This window comes from Dipodomys spectabilis, unplaced genomic scaffold (assembly GCF_019054845.1).
Source record: "Dipodomys spectabilis isolate Male_0828 unplaced genomic scaffold, ASM1905484v1 ptg000219l, whole genome shotgun sequence".
Lineage (NCBI taxonomy): Eukaryota > Metazoa > Chordata > Mammalia > Rodentia > Heteromyidae > Dipodomys > Dipodomys spectabilis.
The window spans coordinates 5,811,093-5,833,049 of record NW_024870896.1 but is presented as its reverse complement, the minus strand read 5'-3'; the positions used below and the strand labels follow the sequence as shown (position 1 = coordinate 5,833,049).

At 44.3% G+C, this 21,957-nt stretch overlaps 1 protein-coding gene across 1 annotated transcript in view; it reads right to left on the bottom strand.

Moving 5' to 3' along the window:
* The window catches only part of Otud7a (OTU deubiquitinase 7A), a 174,461-nt gene that overhangs the window by 19,296 nt on the left and 133,208 nt on the right, over positions 1 to 21,957 (bottom strand). The window contains exons 5-6 of the mRNA XM_042697420.1: positions 18,740 to 18,922; positions 12,388 to 12,606 (exon numbers count right to left, since the gene is read on the bottom strand). Coding sequence (XP_042553354.1) covers positions 12,388 to 12,606; positions 18,740 to 18,922 — 402 coding nt within the window. The remainder of the gene's footprint in view (positions 1 to 12,387; positions 12,607 to 18,739; positions 18,923 to 21,957) is intronic.

Genomic DNA, 21,957 nt, shown 5'->3' with positions numbered 1-21,957 from the left:
AATCAAAATAAGGAGGAAAAATCCATGAATAAAACTCTGGTAAAACTAGGCTTAGAATGGGTGTCTGCAGACCACTTGTCATCCGAGGTACTCAGGAGGCTGAGATCTGAGGATTCAGGTGTAAAGCCTGTCTGGGCAGGAAAGTCTGTGAGACTCTTTTCTCCAATTAACTATCAAAAAGCTGGAAGCAGGACTGTGGCTCATGTGGTAGAGTGCTACTCTTGAGCAAAGGCAGCTCAGGGAGAGTGCCTAAGCTCTGAGTTCAAGCTCCAGGACTGCCACTCCCCCATCCGGCTCCCCCAAAACCACCCAAAACTAAGATTAGAAAGAATTTCCTCAACTTGGTAAAGAACATCTACAAAGGCAATACAGCTAACATAGCAATAATGAAAGACTGCATACTTGACCTCTGTAAGGATGGGGAATAGGAAGGGTGCTTACTCACATTATTATGAATGCTAGAAATCCTAGGCGGTGAAACAGGTAAAAACAAAACAAAACAGAACAGAACGCTAGTACAGATTGGAAAGGAAGGAATAACATTATCCTTATTTGCAGATGACATGATGGTTTATGTAGAAAATCAGAAGGGAAGGATAAACAACTTATAATAATAGTAATAATAATAAGCTAACTTGTACAGTTCATACACATGAATTATATTTCTAAATATACACAAATGAATTGTATTCCTAAATACTAGCATTGAATACATGGGAATACCAATGAAAATATAATAGCAGCACTAAACAATGACTTGGGTATTCTCTAAGATAAAACATTCAGCATTTGAATGTTGAAAATATAAAATTCAAGTGAAAAGAAATTAAAGAGTTAAACAAATGGAGTGGCATACAACTGTTAATAAATTGGTGTGTGTGTGTGTGTGTGTGTGTGTCTGTGTGTTTATGTGTGTCTGTGTGTGTATACACTGGTACTGGGGCTTGAACTCAGACCCTGGGTGTTGTCCCTGAGCTGCTTTTACTCAAGGCTAGTGCTCTACCACTTGAGCCACAGCACTACGTCTAGCTTTTCTGAGTAATTTGTTGAGGAATCTCATGGACTTTCCTGGCTGTCTTTGAACCATCATCCTCAGATCCTGAGTAGCTAGGATTACAGGCTTGAGCTACCAGCACCAGGCAAGAATTATTAATAAAACATGTTAAATGCTTTCAAAGTAGAAACTGTGAAAGATGAAGTATAAATACCGGAAGCAATACTTGCAAATTAAGGCTCTCAAAAGTGTATTTAGAGTCAGAACCAGTGAGTTATTGCCTCAATAACTCACCATGTTGCCAAAGTTTATAATACAAAACCTTGTTGATGCTTTGTTTAACTTGGATCCCTACCTGCTCCCCAATGCTTTTTTTAAAACGGTTAATATTTAGTAATTCTGGTTTAATGTGAAATGGTTTTATTGGCATAAAGTAGCTATGCCCTTAAGTCTAGATGAAATGTATTGAAATGAATGTTATGAAATTAAGATGATATAAAGACGCTAATGTGTATGCTAACAATTGGTATATTCTTACCACCTGCAAATCATCTTATTTAAACGCTAAATGAGAAATGCAATTAAGAGCCTTAATTAACAGTACCACCGGATGGCCTGCAGGAGACATGATCAGAAATAACATGCAATCACTTAGTAACTTCTCTTTCTCTGGGCTGTGGAATAACAACCTGTCTCACCTGACTTTTGAGATGTCTTTTTATAAACATCCAGGCTAGGAAGATATTAAAGTTACATTGCCACAAAGTAAAAGAAAATGACAAGATTCTTGCCTACAAAGACTTAAAACCTACTGGAGTGTCTGGCATGCCTGCGAGCCTGACACATTTAATCTCAAAGTAGGGTGTCCTCATTCACCCCGAGAACTGGATCTGAGCAGCTTCTGACAACAGCCAAGGGGAAATGGGGGAGGGAGTGGCGGTGGGGAGGGGGAAGGGCATGCGCTCAGGCAAGTGGTCTGCATTTATGAGGCAGGTTGATCCAAAGCCATGTTCGCTGATGGAGCTAAGCCCCTCTGCGGAGCCCATGGGATGAATATTGACTGGCCCACCACCATCCATGCCACTACAATGCCTTTGCTGGGGACTGGCACTGTGTGGCTGAGCTCTATCGCCTGACCCGTGAGATGAACTGCTAGGAAGGTATTGCTCGTTCGTCTAACTGAACTGTCAGCTAAAGGCATGTGTCTGACCCAGTCATAGCCAGGCTGGGTCTCCGGATGGAGCTAGAGGGGAAGGAGGACAGGAGGTTGGTATGTGGGTTCTTGAGCAGTCAGATCTGCCATGAACTTCCCTGTTTTCAGATGGGAGTGTGAGGGTTGATGAATCCGTGGTTTAAAGTCCTTGCTGGCTGGGTGAGTGTCTTCCTGCTTACTGCACAATCAGCCATAAATCTACAATATTTGTGTGTACGTGGGGGTGGGGGTAGGGAGTGAGGTGCACAGAGAAGGAAACAGGCTCAGAGACCACAACGTGCCAACGGTCTATTGTATCCTGGCAGGAGCAATTGTTCACCCAGGACCAGATCATTTTGGGAGAAAGGCTGATCTAATATTCAGTTGGGAGTGGAGAGTTTGTGGCCAGCCAATGTTAGTTCCCTGAACACTTGCGATTTCAAGAACATTATTCTTTAATAAGGAACAAAAGCGGAACTGGAACAAGGTCCAAATCTAAGTGTTCTTGAAGTCATATTCCTGCCCACCAAACTTCCAAAGGATCAGAAAATTTCCCTCTGCCACTGTCTTTCTCCCCATCTCTCTCCCTATTCTTCATTCTCTTCCTCCTCTTTCTCTTCCTTCTCTCTTCCTGCTCCTCTCCTTCTATTTTCTTTTCCATGAAAATTGTAGGAGGCACCAAGACCAATTTACCCATCACTCAGAATCTGATGGGTGTCAGCCCTCTCTCATCTTTTCCTTTTAAAGCGGTGTGAGGGAACATAATGAAACAAAAGAAGCAGTAAAGATGAAGTTCAAGTTCCCTCCACGCACTTCCTCCCATTTCATTCTCATTCTGCCTTTGAATTCGGTCATGTTCTCATGATATCACAGGAAGTTAATAGTGAAAAACACATTATACACTCAAATCTTCAGGGCGACGATACTCCCAGGTGCTGAGAGGCATATGCTGTTCACGATGCTTATTCCTCTGCTCCTGGGTTTTGGGGGGCTTTGCCTTTGCTTCTCCCCCATGGAAGGGAAGTGAGGACTTCTGTTCCTCATACAAGCACTCCAACAGCATACTAATTGCTTCTCTCCCATGTCTTTTCTCTCCCCACCTCAACCTTTGATTATTTCTTCCCAGTCTGGCTCTGTTTCTGCCCTAGTCTGCATGTCTCTGTTTCCAGTGTTCAGGTGCAGCAGGCTGCTCCCCTTCCAATCCCTGTAGGATGTACAGATAGGTTGGCAAGGCCACAGCTCAGGCCTCTCCTTGTTCTAGCCCCTCTGCCTGATACCAATATCCACAGGTGAGCCAGGCTCCTGGGGTCCCTAAGTGTTTACTTGAGGGAGGGAGCTGGGAATTAGCCCTGTTGGGTCATTCAAGACTGGGCTATGGAGCTGCAGGTGTAGCTGGGAGGGGCACTTGCTAATAAGCAACCAATGCATCAGGCCCTGGGTTCCATCACTGCAATAAAAAGAGTAAGAGGAGGAGATGAAGAAGAAAAAAAGAGGAAGAGAAGAATAAGATACATTGTTCAAGACAGCTAGCTATTATACAGAAAATTTGCTTGAAAATAGAGGAACTTTCCCTTCTTTCCCTGCTTTCTTCTTTCCTTTCCCTCTTTCTTTCTGGAGGTACTGAGATTTGAACTGAAGGCCTCATACATGCCAGGCAGGCACTCTATTACTTGAGCCATGTTCCCAGCACAGTCGTGTTCTTCAAAAGGGGCTAGACATAATGACCAAATGTAATACATGGAAATAAAACTGCCAAATGAATATAGACTAGGTATTAGCTAGCTTTGCTAGAGTAGTGCTAATTTTCTTAATAATAATAATCTGGTCACACTGGAGAATATCCTTATTTTAGAAGACAGATGCTTCAGTGAGTGAAGTATCTGCAATAAACATTCAAGTGGTTCAGAAAAATGCATTTATGTGTGTCTACAAAATTCCTGTTGATCTGTATCTTTTTATCTCTGTTTCCATACATATATAAAAAGGTAAATGAAGTGTGACGAAATCCTAAAAATTGCCAATTCTTGATGCAGAATGCGGGGGTGCTAATCTTTCAGCCTTTCTGTAGATTTGAAAAGGTTCAAGTTGAAAAGAACACTGTGTGGGTTTGGTCCACAGCTCTAAGAGAATGAAGGCATTCTATTCTGGTGCCAGTGACAATTTCTGTGTAAATTAACTCATTTGTCTTGATTCAGTTAAGAGATTGGTTAAATTTAGTTAAACATACTTTGGGGGAATCTAATGGATGCAGTTACTAGTTTGGCTGGATTCTTTTCCCCTGCATATCTATAAATTAAATTGGAATTTCTTGCTTATAACATTAAAATTCTCCAGAGTCACAGAGCCTGAAACTCATGGAGATTTCTCCCACAGCATCACATACCTATTCCCTTAACATCTATGGCAGGCAGCATTAATACATCACCACACATTGCATGGCAGACATGCTAATCAATCACCACTCTTCCCACAAATGAGGTAGTAGACCTAATTATCCTTCTCAAGTCAGAGCACCATGCAATAATGGCCAGTTGTTTCAAGTTGTCAAGGAGGATAGAATGAATTATTCATCCATTAAGTGGGCTTTGGAAAACCCACTGCAGCAGAATCTGGGTTGTTTACCACAGTTAAGTGTAAGTGGGTAAGCACTGAGACCCTGGGACTAGAGAACTTGGCCCAAATCTCAGTTCTATCACTTAGTTTATTCTCCTTATACAAATTATTTAACCTTTCCTTGTCTTAGTCCTTGAATCTGAAAATGAAGAGTAATTGTAGTACTACTCTATTGGAGTTTCAGTGAACTCTCTCTAATATTCAGAAGGTATTGAAAACATCAAATATGTAATTTTGTTATAATAGGTCCAAAAACTTTTTTTGGTTGGTTGTGGGGCTTGAACTCTGGGCCTGGACACTGTCCCTTAGCTCTTCAGCTCAAGGCTAGCCCCCTACCGCTTGAGCCACAGCACCACTCCCAGTTTTTCTGGTGGTTTATTGGAGATAATCTCACGGACTTTCCTGCCCAGGCTGGCTTTGAGCCGTGATCCTCAGATCTCAACCTCCTGAGTAGCTAGGATTACAGGCATGAGCCATCGGCGCTCAGCTCAATAGGTCCAAATTTCTGTGTTAAATAAAGTACTAGGGCTTGAACTAAGGGCCTTGAGCTTGCTCAGTTTGTTTGCTCAGCTGGTACTCTATCACTCAAACCATGTCTCTGGCCCTGCTTTTTGATAGTTAATGAAAACACAAAGATTTTTCTGTCAGGGATGGATCTGAATCTCCATCTTCTAGATCTTAGCTTCCTGAATAGCTAGAATTACAGACACGAGCCATCAATGTCTGGGTATGCTAAGGTCCTTCTTGGGGTAAACACTGTGTTCTGTCCAGTGGTGAGACAGCTAACTAAAGAAAGCGGTGCTGAGAAGTGGGGATATTGTGACTAATTCTGAACATGTGGGAGGAATTTGGAAAAGTCTGGAGTTGGAGACTAGGGAACCCCTAGGATGCTGTAAACAGAAGGTAAGGGGTGACTCTGGTGGGAGCTCAGAAGACCAGACAGGAGACAGAAATGAGGACAGTGAAGACTGCTTAGGAGTTTTCAAATGCTCTACCGGGAACTGGACGAGAGGCTCTTCATTCACATTATAACCAAGAGCTTCTCTACCTTTTGCCTGGGCCCTAAGACTTTGTGAGAGGTTCAGTTGAAAGGTATTGGTCTAATTAATTTAACTGAGGAGGTTTCAAGGCAGCCTGTGGTTCAGGCTGTCATATGGAGATAGACTAGATGCTTTTGACGGTGAGCGATGGATAGGAGCCTTGGGGGAAGGGGCAGGATTGGCATGGTGTGTTTTGGTGTCAAACCGACAAGAATGAATTTATGATGGTTAATTTTGTCTGGTGTCTATGAGGGTTAATCCAGACAGGATTAGCTAAAGGCAGGGGATGGCCCATCCTGAATGAGGTGCTATAACATCCCATAGGCCAGGATGGAATAGGCCAGTGAACACAGGCATTCATTCTCTTTATCTCTCTCTCCTTTCCCCTCTCCCTTTTCTTCCTCTTCCTCTTTTTCCTCCTCCACCTCCTCCTAATCTTTCCCTCCCTCTCCCCCTCTCTCCTCCCCTTCCTCTTCTTTCTTCAGCTGCTCCTCCACCTCCCTTTTCCTCCTTCTTCTTTGCCTCTCATCCTCCTCCTCTTCTTTTTCTTCCCCTCCCTCCTTTTCCTCTCTCCCAGCTGGCATTCATGCAATGAGCTATGCTGCCTTGCCATTTCTTTCCCACATGGAGTTTGAGATTTGAAATCACTAGGAATAGAATTCAACCCAAATATGCGCGCTGTGTCTGACCACAGCATTCTGCAATATACCGTTTCAAGTGAAATGGTTAAAAGGGACACATCAGGAAACTGGAGAAATTTCCCTTGCTCGCAATAGAACCAACAGGATTTGCTCTCTCAACCTGGAGCCCTTAGCATAGCAGGATTGTTATCCAGTAAAGACCACTGTAGTTCTGGAAGGCAGACTTTTACAGTGGGTTCCCCAATTTCACCCTCTGGAATTCACCTCTGTGTAATCTCCTCCCCTTGAATGTGTGTGTGTATATACACACGTGCACACCCACGCATGCACGAACGTGCGTGATCATATATGGCTTTTATAATCAGGTTACAATGCAGGGCCGAAGGAAGGATGACGTAAATAGTTGATCAAAGTGGAGATTGTCTTGGGTTGGCCTGACCTAACTGGAGAGCTCTGTTTATAAAGAGTTTAGAGATTAGAGAAAGGGGGGGGGAGGTCAGAGGGATTTGGAGAGAGCAGAGAGCAGAATATATAGGTAATATAGGGGAGACAGGCTGGGCTGGTAGTAGTAAGTTTTTATAGGGGAAGAGAACTACATGGCAAGAAGCAGAGTAGGATAGTTCTAAAGACAGACAGACAGACAAACACGTCCCCCCCTTTATAGTAACCAGTATAAATTGCTTTGATACAGCACCCCAAGAAAAGAAGGGACTTGGCCAGAACAGGTGTCTGTGTGATTTCCTCCTAGAACAGCATGCCTTCAGTACCCTAGCCCAGGGAAGACTGCCTTCTGGGGGTCTCTCAGTTGCTGTGGAAATGGGGTATGCCCAGGTGATGTTCTATCCGTGATGGGCAGCTTTCCTGGGCCTTGCAAAGAATTCTAGGCTTCTATTGTGCCTTGCTGCCCTTGTGTAAGTGACAAATCTGCTTCATGTCATCTGTGTGTGGGTGCTGAGTCTCACAGCTGGGTCTCTCAGTCAGTCTCTAATCTAGAGTCCCTCCATCCAACAGCTAGCAAGAAAACGGAACCACACTCATTCATCTGCAAGGAACTGGATTTTGCCAACAAGCCAGAAGTGGATCCTCCTCTAAGGGACTCTGGATGAGGATACAGCTGGCCAGTACCTTGATTTCAATCTTGAGAGGCTGATGTGTACTAACTTCACTGCTGACCCACAGAAGCAGTGAGATGATGATACATTTGTACTGGTTTACGCTGCTCAATGTGGGGGGTAAGTTGTTATGCAGACTTCAGATGAGTGCTGTGTCCTTTGCCTAAAGGACATTCTGATGAGAATTCTGTCCATTCATTTCCCATCGCTATCCCAGGAGTGCGTAGGAGTGTCTAGGATGCTTGCCTGTGCTCATGCGGCTAAGGAAAGCTATACACAGAGAGACATCTGAGCTCAGAAAGACAAGTAATGGCACCTGGGGGCTTTGCAAAGCACACCATGGCCCAGACTGCTGTAAACACCACACTCATGAGAGGAGGCAGGGTACCTGCCAGAGTAGCAGACTAGTAGACTGATTTAAGCTGGCTTCTGGAAGTCAAGGGTCTTACCCAGCTGACAGCGTTCCTGGGGCTGTAAGTGAGGTACCCTGGGAGGCCAACCCAGCAATGGCAAACGCCCTTTGCAGGACTAAAAATGGTTCAGTGTTGTTCCAACATCTCCAGTTAGAACCCAGAGCAAGATACCACAAACAAGGGCATTCTGCATGCAAAGGTAGGTAGAGAAAGGTTCGTGGTTCTCTGCTCCTGTTCTTGGCTTTGGCGGGGGCTCATTCATGTCTCATAAAATCATTTCTCTTAGGAGCTGTGAGGAGAGCATAGGAGCTGGAACCGTGAATATCTTAAAAAAATAAACACCAAAAACAAAACCCCCAGACCCTGAGCTCCTGCAAAAAAGACAATGGCAGGCAAACACCATCAAGGGAGGCTGGTGGTTTGACTTTGGAGCGATTAGTCATGTGTTCTGACTTTTCTGAGCTACATTCCTCCGATTCATACAGAATAATAGGAACCATTAATTTCGGCTTTGTAACTGAGGGGTAACCACACAGTTTAAAATAGGATGTCATTGTACCAATCACCCACAAAGACACTTTCCTGAAAGAAAACAAAACGTGACAGTTTTCTATGAGAGAGAGCAGAGAATTCTTGCCCTAAGTATGACCCCGTGATTTCCTTTTCATATAGCTGGAGTGCACCTCCCCACTCCAGGACCATTTAATTCTCCCCTCTCCAGGCACTGCTGTGCCTTGCATATCCTGCCGTGAGAGTTGCCATCCTGGGGGAAGGCCATGTTTTGCTCCCTATCTTGCTCCTTTGTGTCCTTGGAGTTCCTTGGAGGCATGAACCTTGTGTCCTGCTTCTTGCTAGCCCTTGCTGGCAATGATAATTAATAGCACACAATAGGTCCTCAATAAGTAGTTACTACATGAATGATTATAAAGCTTGAGAAAATGACACACTTCTGCTTAAAAAATATCTATCTAGGGCAAAAAGTAAAAAGGAAGAGAAATAAAAAGGAAATCACGCTAATAAAATAAAATACAAGGGAGATAAAGGCAGCCATGTGTCCAGCGGTTACTGAGTACATAGCTTTGGGTAAACTTCGGTGGCAAAGTTTACTACGTCATCGTCATCACGTCACAGGAAAGACACCGTCACAGGTAAGTCTCATGGGGGTAGCTTGACAAGGACCACACTGTGGCCAGTCTAGTTCTAACATGTGAACCCCGACTTCAGTTCTCCCGAAACCTGGCCTGGTTCCTGTGGTTGGGGCTGTTTAACACCATGCCAAGTCCACGGAGGCACCATGGCTGTCCCAGACCCACTCACTTGGGGATTCTGCTGTCAATGACAAGTAAAGGTCACTCCAATGTGCCATGAGGTCAGAAGACAAACCTGAAACAGGTTTGTGTGGAACTACCCTCAGGAGCAAGCTGCTGTCCTAAGTCGGAGGTCAGTGGAAGCTTAGGAGGCTTAGGGAAGGAGCCATGCTATAGATTAGATCTCAAATACCCTTCCTTCAAAGGCTTGCTCCCTAGATTGTGGCACTGATGGGAGGCGGTAGAACCTTTAAGAGGTGGGACCTAGGGGGAGGAAGTTAGGTTATTGGGGGAAAGGCCTTGAAGGAGATATTGGGAGCTGGGCCTAACATTTTTTCTTTTTTCATTTCCTATTTGTCATGAAGTGTACAGGCCTCTTCCCCCATGCATTTTTACCATGATAGGTGCCATAATAGACCTGAGGCAACAGACCAGAGCAAGCATGGACTAAAAACCTTTGAAACTGAACCAAAATGAAGCAAGACTGACCAACACAGGAGGGCAGGCTATGCGGTACTGCCAGAGGGGAAGCTACTTCTTGAGCCTCCTCTACAAAAGCCCTGTGTATCCCTGGTCCTGTGTACCCCTGAGTCCCTCAGCCTCAGTAGTCAGAACCACTGGTCAAGTCCTAGTGCTCAGATTCCCTGACTTGCTGGCACATTTGGCAACATGGTTCACTCCCTGCTTGAAACACTTTCTCCGTGTTTCAGTCTGCTGTCAACCTCTGGTTTTAACTGATTTCCAGGCCAGCTGTTTTCCATTTCTTCTGCTAGATCCCCTTTCTGTTCCTGAGCCTTCCATGCTAGAGCACTCCAGATCTGAGTCTTCGATGGTTTCTCTTTTCTGTCCCTGCTCCAGACTGGTGCATCCAACTGATGCTCACTGTTGTACGGGACATGGTGTGTGGGGGGGTCTTTTAAGGAGCGTGTCCCATTACAGAGATCTCACTATACCTTGGGAACTGACACATTCATACTGTTGGCCCAGATATCTCTCTAATTCCAGATTTGCATGTCCAATGTGAGAAGATATGTTCTTTTTTCCTTTCACTCAATGTTTTTTTTCTTTTTTTTCAAATCCAGAGTCCTATAAATAAGATTCCATATAAACAGCTCATTCATAACGCTTTCAAGACTTAACCACTAAACAATTAGAAGGAGGAATATATACTTTCCACCCAGCAATACTGGGCAGTTTTCTCGGCTCACTGTTTTGAGGTGGAGCTCTGTTTTCCCCAAGGATATTGATGGTGAAGGATGTGGGGAATGAACAGCTGCTGTCACTTCGGTGTGGTCCAATTTGTCACTCAGATGAGGTGGAGGGCTGAGACTTCTTAGTACAGAAAGGGTCCAAAAGATGAGAAAAAGAGAAGTTAGAGAGGTCGGGTGGGTGGCAGGATCAGGTTCGTGCCGTCCAGAGCTTGCCTGGCTCTGCAGAGGAGGGCAGTGCACCTGTGCACCTTCCTTGCTTCTCAGTGGGAAGGATGGAAGAGGCCTGGCAAAGTCCTAGGATGCTTTTCCAAGACAGAACCCTGACCTTCAGACTCCACTGGTGTCAAGACTGGCTTCCCCAAGGCCTCCTGCTAGTATACAGCAGGGGGGTTCCCTGTTGCTGAATGGACTAGGATTGCTATCTCTGGGATCACATCTCTCCATTCTCTCAATGTGCAACACTATCAACTGTTCATGCACTTCGAATTTTAACTCACTAAGTTTGAGTTTGGAAAGGGTGGTTCCCAAGGTTTGAAGAAACCTCAGAAGGTTGAAATCAAATGGTGCCTCTTTGGAACGCTAATCCAGAAGTAGAATAGAAGTGATACAAAATGAGTTTACGATACAGGACTCTCCCTTTATCAGTGAGGGTACATGTTCCCGGACCCCCATGGATGCCAGGGAAAGTACCATGGGAAATTAGGATAGCACTGAAACCTATACAGATAGTCTCCCTTCCCTCCCATACCTATGATGACTTATGGATTGGGCACAGTAAAAGATTATAAACATAATACAGATCAATGATAACATACACTGCAATTAAAGTTATTCAAAACGTGTGGACTGATTAATTCTGGAAGTTTCACCATTTAGTATTATACTACAAGTAACTGACACCTCAGAAAGTAAGACTGTGGGTAAGAGGATCTACTTTATATGAAAAAAAAAACAACAACAGGAAAGAAAGATATTTTAAAGAAATAAAGGCTTTCTTTGGGTGTGACAGAGCTGAGGGAGAAAGCCGACCCACACACTCCAGGCTCACCCTTTCGCAGGACTGTGAGCTCTGATTAAAGGAGATTCTTGGGTGAGTTCAGCTACCATCCACACTGTCATCAACCATATATTGTGGAGCTTCAGCAGCCCTGAGCTATTGCTGTGTTTGACTGAGACTCGTGACACTTGTTTTCTTAACCCATACCGACTTGCCCTTCTGAATAAAGTGCACTGTCTGAATTAGTCACATGGGAGTGTCATTAAACAAGGCCAGTTTCCACAGAGAGGGATTGAGATGAAGGCCAACCTCCCCGGGTTGTTCAGTGTTTGTGGATCAGCAGACAATGGTGGAGATGCCAGTCCCTGGGTTGTTTCTGATGGCTGTGCAAGTAACTGAGATAACAGTTTGCCCTTACTCATGAGGCCTGGAGCTCCAACACAATGACTGTGGATGTGGATCCTGTTCTAAACCCAAGCACCTTCTTCACAAAGCTTCCTGGGTCCCTGTTTCCAGAAACAGGTGAATTTACTAAGGTGACCGTGAGTGGCATGACTTTCCTCTGAAGATCCACACCTACCCTCAAGCCCAGAGTATTTCTTAGGTTTGATCAATTTTCCCTGGGGAAGTAAGATGGAGAAACAAGGTTCCCTTGGGGGAGGGGCTTTGGATTTAGGAAACAGGGAACAAGAAGTCAAGAGATTATGGTACCATGCTCATCGCTCTGCAACCAGCAAACACTGGGCTAGAACACAGCAGGGGTTGGTATAAGCATGGAGAATCCTACTGGGAACTGCCCAGGACCTGAGAACACACATCTGTCTCCATGGAGTCTGGGGAAGGTGAGCCTGTGGTTGAGCCACTCACCTGCCTGCTCCAGAGCTACCATGGTGGCCTGCTCGATCAGGTCCCGCTCGATGAAGCTCCTGAAGTCTTCACTGTACACGCTCAGGTCGGGCAACTGGAAGGTGTAGATTGGCATCTCCAAGGGGAACTGCTCATTGTTGCACTCATTCGCCACGTGGGACCGGGCCAGGGAGACGATAGCTGAGCTGGCGTGGGAAATACCCCGGGAAAGGCGCTTCTCTGCAGGAAAGAAGAGGAAAAAGGCAGGCACGGGGATCAGTGTATGTAAGTACACACAGACACATGAGCAAATACGTGCAGTACACACAAACATGTGCAGGTACATCCATATGCATAGGTACATACAGATATACACAAGTGCATACATGCATACACATGAGCACACTGCATACAATATACGCATAAGACCCCCATATACACTGCACACCAAATACACACATGCAAGCACACATACAGATGCATGAACATAAATATGTGCACATACCCAAGTCCTGGATATACATATATACAACACAAAAAACCACATAGCTCTGTGTACATCCATGGCATACATGTTTACAAAGTATATAAGACATATATGCACAACATTCATTTATGTACACAGATACTAAACAATATACAGACCTATACACATACACATATACTAGACACTATACAGACACACAAACCCATACACACGTTTATGTACTGCACTGCACATCATCCACATACTTCGCCCACAATATGGATGTACATACACTATACAATGTATACTGCACACATTATGAATTCACCTGGAGCACTGCAGACATATGTGTTCACACATGCACATACTACACATGTACACCTGCACACCCATATTCTTCCTACAGTAGCCCTTCTAAGCTGGTGCTCTACCATTTGAGCCATGATTCCAGTTCCCAGACATGGGTGAGTTTACTAAGGTGATGCTGATAAACTCCTTCCACCTGAACATCCCTGGACACAAGTACGACATCGCTGCACATGCTTCCCTTATGTCAGCACTTTTCCATCTCTTAGTATGAGGCGGAATCTGGTCTTGCTCTTTCTGAGCTTCCCAAGCAAGGAATGAGAAATCTAGTGTGGGATTTTCCCAAAGTTCTATGTGTTACACTGTTAGGAAGTGAATCACTTTAAAACAGTAGGCATGCGCTCTCTCTCTCTCCCTCTTTCTCTCTCTCTCTCTGGTCGGTTGTGGGGCTTGAACTCTGGGCCTGGGCATTGTCCCTCAGCTCTTCAGCTGGAGGCAGGTGCTCTACCACTTGAGCCACAGTGCCACTTCCACTTTTCTGGTGGTTTTTATTGGACATAAGAGTCTCATGGACTTTCCTGCCTGGGTGGCTTTGAACCACGATCCTCAGATCTCAGCCTCCTGAGTGGCTAGGATTACAGGCGTGAGCCACTGGTGCCCTGCATGTTTGCTTTCTTGACACAGTAAAAATATATTTAATTGGCTGGGTGCTGGTGGCTTACGCCTTTAATCTTAACTACTCAGGAGGCTGAAATCATCAGGTTTGATGCCAGCCTGGGCAGAGAAGTCCCCATGAGACTCTTATCTCCAATTAAAACACTTGAAACCGGAAGTAGAGCTCTCAAAAACTGGAAGTGGAGCTCCAAGTCGTAGAGTGCTAGCCTTGAGTAAAAAGAGCTCAAGAACAGTGCCCAGGCCCTGAGTTCAGGCCCTACAACTGTGTGTGTGTGTGTGTGTGTGTGTGCGTGTTATATGCAAAGTCGTGCTTTTAGTGGCCGACATTTCACCTAAATGAGCATTAGTAAGCATATGATGGCTTTGTTATCATAAGGATTTTTTTTTTTTTTTAGCAGAAGCTCTCCTATTCTGGTCAGGAAAGCAGGATCACTGGTGTTTGAGTGAGATTATTGCCTAACCCCTGTGGCAGATTCCTGAATACATTGAGTACTAAGAATACCTATCTCATTTCAGACTAGTCTGCCTGCTCTCTGGTAAGGCTGCTTATCTGCAGCACAGCCCTGATGACAGCCCTAGCCACAGGGCAAATCCCCACTGGTGCCTTCCTCCCACCAGAAGCTTTCTTTGGTCTCACTTGTACGTTCAATGGGCAGAAGAGGCATTAAGGTAATTCTATCAACATAGACTAGCAAGCGGAGGCTTTTGATCCTGTGGCAGGGTAGTTTTAAATCCAAATTTAATTCTCAGAAGCCTCCAGTTATTTGCCCAGTCAAGTGAACAGAAAAACCACACAAGAGAACTTATTTCAGAATGGATGGTTTCGATTCAGATCCATGTCAGTCTGAGACAATGTGATTAAGTTGTTTTGTATTCTGAGGAAAAGCAAAAAAGAAGTCAAACCACAGAGACCATCAGAAAGAAGAGAAATAGAACCAAGGGCCTGGCTAGTCTGTCCGATGCTCCTTTGGTTTCCTGTATTTGGTCCAAGGGCAGAAGCCAAGGAGATCCCACGGGTTCTGCTTCTTGTAGACCATGCAGAGCTTACAAGACCTTTTTCTAGATCAGAAGTATTGGAAGTTTCTGTCTTTCTTTTTCTTTTTGGTGCCAGTCATGTAGTTATAACTCAGGGCCTAAACACTATCCCTGAACTGTTTTTTGCTCAAGACTAGCACTCTACCACTCTAACCACTTCTGGCTTTTTGGGTGCTTAATTGGAAATAAAGAATTTCATGGACTTTCCTGCCTGGGCTGGCTTTGAAGTGCAATCCTCAGATCTCATCCTCTTGAGTACCTAGGATTATAGGCATGAGCCAACAATGCCCAGCAAGTAGTTTTGGAAGTTTCCTAAGGAGAAAAGAAAATTGTAGAGAAGGCAGCAAGAGAGGAAAATTTGAACATCAGTGCAAACATTCAAGGCCAAGCTGATATTGGGTATGTATCTGAAAGAAAGGAAGTCAATATGTTGAGATGTGTACAGTCCCATGGCATTGCAGCACCATTTGAAACAGACAAGGTATTGAACCTGCCCAAGAGTCCATTAAGGAAAGAATGAATAAAGAAAATATGGTATGTACATATAAACACAATGGAATACTATTTGGCCATAAAAAAGATAAATGATGTTATTTGTGAGAACACGGATGAACTTGGGAGAACATCATGCCAGGTATAAAGTGACAAATATCACATGACCTCATTTGCATGGAAAGGCGAAGTGAACTTAGAGAAAGAGTGAGAGGAACAGCGTGGTTACTAGATAGAGTATGGAGATGGAAAGGGGAAGAGAGATACAGAGAAGTTGGTGATTGGCTACAAAATTACTGTTAGGCCAGGCGCCATGTCTGTAATCCTAGCTACTCAGGAGGCTTCGATCTGAGGATTGAGGTTCAAAGCCAGCCCAAGCAGAAAAGTCCCTGTTGAGACTCTTAGCGCCAATAAACTCAAAAAACGGAAGTGGTGCTGTAGCTCAAAGTAGTAGAGCACTAGCCTTGAGCAAAAGAGCTCAGGTACAGTGCCCATGCCTTGAGTTCAAGCCCTACAACTGACCAAAAAACAAACCAACAAACAACAGAAAGAAACAACCTACAGTTAGATAAGAGAAATAAATTCTAGGGTTCCACAGCACAGTAGGGTAACCATAATTAGCAATTATTTGCTATTTCTAAGTAGCTAAAAGACAAGATTTTGAATGTCTCCAGCTCAAAGAAATGTAATAAATATCTGAGATGGATATACTAATTACTCTGATTTGAGTATTATATATTTTATACATATTTTGGAATATCCCACTGTAATCCCATAAATATGTATGCCCATTAGGTGTCAACTGAAAATAAAAACAATGAAAAATAATCAAGGCTCTCTAACTTAAGTGCTCTCTTCCCACACTCCCGAGAAGAAGAAGACCAGCCAGAGCACAGGGTGCTTGCCTTTCACCTGACATGAACTATTAGTAGAGACAGCTGATAGCCACAGGCCCCGGAGCTCACAGGAAAACAAGTAAAAGGTGAGGAAGGCAAGCACAGTTTAAGAAAGTTCAGGCAGGGACTTAGTGGTAGAGTGCTTACCTAGCATATATGAAGCCCTGGGTTTGAGACCTCAGTACCACATACATAGAAAAAGGCGTAAGTGGCACTGTGGCACAAGTAGTAGACCACTAGCCTTGAGAAAAAGAAGCTTAGAGACAGTGCTCAGGCTCTGAGTTCAAGCCCCAGGACTGGCAGAAAAAAAGAAAGTTCACACAGTAATCATGTGGGGAAGGCAGAGTAAACAGACCAGACTTATAAGTGAGTCTAGCACACATGTTCAGAGAGGTAAAGAGAATATTAGACACTAGTAATGGCAAAAATTTAATTTGGAGGGGGCTGGGAAGGTGGCTCAGTGGTAGAGCGCTTGCCTTGCATGCATGAGGCTCTGGGTTCGATTCCTCAGCACCACATAAGCAAAAAGAAAAAAGCTTGAAGTGGCGCTGTGGCTCGAGTGGTAGAGCGCTTGCCTTGAGCTGAAGAGCTGAGGGACAGTGCCCAGACCCAGAGTTCAGGCCCCACGACCAGACCCAAAAAAAATTTAATTTGGAGTGAAAGAATGTTCACTTATGATAGATGCATGGGAAGAAATGAATGAGAAGGAGGTCAATGCAAAGAGATCAAAGGAAACAGTTGGGAGTGGGAATTTTTATTCCACTAAATAAAATATGTATCATATAAACTCTTTTAGGTACTTTGGGCCTTAGGAGATTCACCATGTAGAAGTATTTATTTTTGAAAGTAATCTTTTAAAGAAGACTTTCTCTTAGTACAAGAGAAATGAACACAGTCATGTGTCTGTCTCCTGTAGATGGAACTATGTTCTGAGAAGTATCTAACAGCATGAACTGCATGGAGTGTGCTTATACACACCTGGAGAGCCTAGCTCGTGCTTACACACATGGATGGTCTAGCTCAGGCTTACTTACACCTGGATGATCTTCTTTGTGATTACACACGTGGATGGCATAGCTTGTGTGTTTATACACCCTCAGAGTAGACAAACAAGGTAAAAAATCACAGCAATAACACTTGATGCTGGCAAAATAAAGGGACACACCCAGGGTTCACAAAACACAAGAGAGTGGAGACACTTTTTTTTTTTGTTGGTCATGGGGCTTGAACTCTGGGCCTGGGCGCTGCCCTGTGCTCTTCAGCTCAAGGCAAGCGCTCTACCACTTGAGCCACAGCGCCACTTCCTGGAGACACTTTTATAAAGAAATTTTGAAGTTAAAAATCACGTGTGCTGCCACGGCAAGCCTACATTGGGATGCTAACTGATAGGAAGAAACACACCCATATAGAGGATTGATAAAGTTTGGCATGGCTTGTAGTGGTAAAAAGAGGTAAACAATAAAAACCCAAGAAAAGTCAGGATGACCATTTTTATAGCAGTTCCCCAAATGAATGTATATTGTATAATAAATTGCAGCTATTAAGAGTATAAGTTCATGGCCAAGTGCAGTGGGTCATGTCTGCTGATCCTAGCTACTCAGGAGGCAGAGAAGACCATGGTTCAATGCCAGCCTGAGTAAAATGTTCATGAGACTGCTGTTTAACCAATAAAAAGTTGGGTGCTGTAATGCACACTTGTCATCTTGGCTACAGATTAGTGTAAAAAGGAGGATTGCAGTCCAGGCTTTTCCTGGAATAAATGGCAGACCCTATTGGGGAGAAAAAGTAAAAAGGGTTGGGGACATGGCTCAAGTGGTAGTGTTCACTTGACAAACATAAAAGACCGAGTTTAAGCTCCAGGAGTGCAAAACGGAAAAAAAAAATCCCAGTGATATATTGCTCATGATGTATTGTTCATGATCATATGGACAGTATGTTTATGACAAGTACAATAACCACTTTGCAGAGTATGATACATGTTTGACATCAAATCTTTACATTTTGACTGAACCTAGCAAGAACAGGAGGAATCATACCCAAACGATCTGTGAGATTTGGGATGTAGGGAAGAGAAAAAAGTCTACATTTCCTGCTATAGCTGTGGATGACTTCCTTTCTTACAACAAATACATCTGCATCTTGTGACGAAAAAAATAACACAGAAGACAGAACAATGACTACGATATAGAACAGATTTGTAGACTAAACGGCTTGGGCAATACGTGAAGAAACTCGAGGTGTCTGGTCTGGAAAAATGAGCACACCTGAAGGAATGCCAGTCTTTAAGGATGATTGGTCTCAACCTTTTTGCTTTTCAGGGGCACTAGAAGGAGTCAGGAACCAGTGTCACTAAGAAAATGTCAGCCCATTGGGAGGAACGAGGCACTGGGGGTGGCAATTTGTCATGACCCTGCTTGCCTCTGCTCCTCTCCCCCAATCTGCCTGCATGCTATGGTGCACCATCCCGGGCAGCCATGCCTACGCTCAGCCTCTTAGTCAGTACCTTGGGCGATGTCGTCCTGCCTCTGCAGGCAGGGCCTCTCCACCTTGTGCGCAGGCTGGGCTGGCTCTCGCTCGGGCTGCTTGGCACACCTCCCTTCGTTGAACACATGTGGCAGGTTGGCTGTGTGTACTTGTCGGAGTTGCTCATAGTCGCTTAGTGCAGCTGTCAGGTCCCAGTTTTTACCTGTGGGTAAGGAATGACAAGGAATGGTAGGATCAACACATTGGCAATGGCTTCATTGTAGAAATGAACTGTGGTGTCCATTAGCATGGTAACTAAAAACCTTCCCAACAGTAGTTCTCAGGTTTTCTTCCCCCAAGTGTTGATTGCCTTTTGGGCATTCCCGACAAGTAGTATTTTGAAACCCGTAATTGATGACTTTCTCAATGTGTAATTGTATCGTGTGTGTGTGTGTGTGTGTGTGTGTGTGTGTGTGTGTGTGTGTGTGTGTGTATGCCATTACTGGGGTCCTGAACTTAGCACCTGGGTGCTGTCTCTTAGCTGTTTTGCTCAAGGTGGATGCCGTACCACTTGAGGCAGAGCTCCACTTCTGGTGATTTGGCGGCAACCTAGAGATAAAAGAGTCTCAGCAGGATGCTGGTGGCTCATGCCTGTAACCCTAGCTATTCAGGAGGCTGAGATCTGAGGATCATGATTGGAAGCCAGCCCAGGCAGCAAAGTCCATGAAACTCCTATCTCCAATTAAACATAGAAAAATCTATAAGAGGAACTGTGGCTCAAGTGGTTGGTAGAGCACTAGCCTTGAGCAGAAAGGAGCTCAGAGACAGAGCCAAGGCCCAGGGTTCAAGCCTCAGGACCAGAAAAACAAAAAACCAAGAGTCTCCAATTTGTCTGCCTGGGTTGGCTTTGAACCTTGATCCTCAGATCTCAGCCTCCTGAGTAGCTAAAATTACAGGTGTGAGCCACCGGCTCCTGGCCCCGGTGTCCCTTAAACTGCCGAGTTACTAAGACACTGCCTTTGTTACAAACTCTTGGCACACCAATCCTAATTTCTGACTGAGCAGTGACTTAATGAACAACCTCCTTGAAGCTCCATCTTGTAGAATGTGGAGCATGATTTTCAAGGCTGCTTGACTTTGGTGTCATTCTGTACTGCAATATTAACAAGCTCTAATAAATGTACTTTTTTCCTGGCTCTATACCAGGTTGATTTTAAAGAACAAAAAAATAGAGTAAAAAGGAAAAAAACATTCCCAAATATTTGTTTTTGGGGGTGGAGGGTGAAATTTTGCTCAGATTAAAAAAATTTTTTTCTTTTAAGCTTGATATGGGCAAAGCAGAAGCTTGGCAGGCATTCTCTTGCTGAGAGCCCTACATGTGGGCAAGAGTTCATGAACCACTCATTGGTGTGGTGGCTGACACTTTCTAGCGCTAGAGGGAACTATTCTGGTGGCTAGAAAGCAGTGTGGGAGCAGATTCCTTATTTTCAGACTTGGTGGACTTCTAACAGGGAGGAGGAGGTATCAAACTGAATCTGATTCCAGCTAGACATCATATGCATTTTGAAGACAAATAATCTAAAGGTTAGCCTTGAGCTAGGAGTGTTTCCCAGTGGGAGAGTGCTTACCTAGTATAGAAGGCCTTGGGTTCCATCTTTAGCACCACACCAAGGGGTAGGGGAGAAGCTTAGTTTATTTTTAAGTAACAAGTACAATCTTCTGTCCTGGTTGACTCTGAATTGCAGGTGTTAACTATACTGATTAGTTTAATTTTGAATAATGGGCAGTGTGGTTCCCTATGTCCCACATTTGATAGGTTTCAAGGCCTATATACTATTAAACCCTAAGTACACTGCGTTTGTCTCATAGATACCCAAATTTAATGCTTTTCCCATTTTAGTTAAGCACGCATCACACACTGTAGCTGAATGCTTATAGTGTGCGGTGTGACAGCAAAACTAGCACAGATTTCTTATTCCTTCATCTGTTGAAGATTAAAGGGGACAATTTACTCTCTCTGCCTGACTCTTAGCACTAGCTTGAAGACTCAGGCTGGAATCTATGCATCACCCCTCCTGGTTCTCCAGCTTGCTGACTGCAGATCTTGGGACTTGTCAGTCTTCATAATTGTATAATCCAATTCCTTACAATACTCTGACCTCTCACCTATGTAATATATGTGTACACATATATATGTATGATGTATGCTATCTATGCATGTGTGTAACTCATAGGAGATTCCCCTATATTAGATCCTGAATCAGAGTCTCCAGGCCAGAGAATTCTAAAGGGCAGCAGTGGTTTTGGGTCACAGCAACATAAGCTCTGTCTTCTCAATGGCCAGCACATGCTGGAGGAGTGGGAGTAGGTTATGCAAATCAGGCAGCACCTGATTGGTGGAATTCTGATTGCTTGTGTTATGCTTACAATAATTGGATAAGGCTGGGAGGACACAGCTCAGTGGCTGAGCACTTGCCTGGTGTACATGAAGCACTAGGTTCCATCTTTATTACCATAAAAATAATTGGCTATGCAAAAATTGAGTTTGGGGATAGCAGGCTTTTAAACTGATGGGTGAAAAAAACAACGGAGGGAAGAGCCAACACATGGAATCTATACTCGGCTTGCTAGCACAGGGTCAGCAGGACCCAAGACACCTTCTGTGTTTTTAGAAAATACACAACTCAAATTCACTGTATCTGATCTTGAAAAAAACAATCATTTGATTTCAAAGAAAAATGAATGTATGCATTCCATCACACTGTGCCATCCACCCTGACATCTGGGCAACACTGTTCCTACAATGGTCTCAACGAAGGTGGAACCTGCTAGAACAAACTGTCAGGGTGCAGGGTGTAATTATTGAGAGGCCCGAACTCCTTCTCACCGAGCTGAATCTTCCTAGAAAGCCAGCCTTGAAGCTACCTATTGAAGTCAGAAGCAGAGTATGGACCCAGTTTCATTAGCCCAAGTACTATAGTTAGTAGCTCCTAGAGGAAGGCCCATGTATTAAATGCTTGGGAGCTATTGGGAGAAGGTGGAAACTTAGGAGGTCAGGCATAGTGGGAGGTCTTTAAGTCACTGGGGACTCACCCATAGGGGATTGTGGGATTTTTCCCTTCCCCCACGTCTGTGTCCTGGTTGCTGAGGTAAGCAGTTTTGCTTGCTGCCTCACTACCAGTCCAAAACAAATGGGGCCATTTTCAAACTGGAGCCTCTAGAACCGTGAGCGAGCCTATCACCTTTTCTCTTCATAAA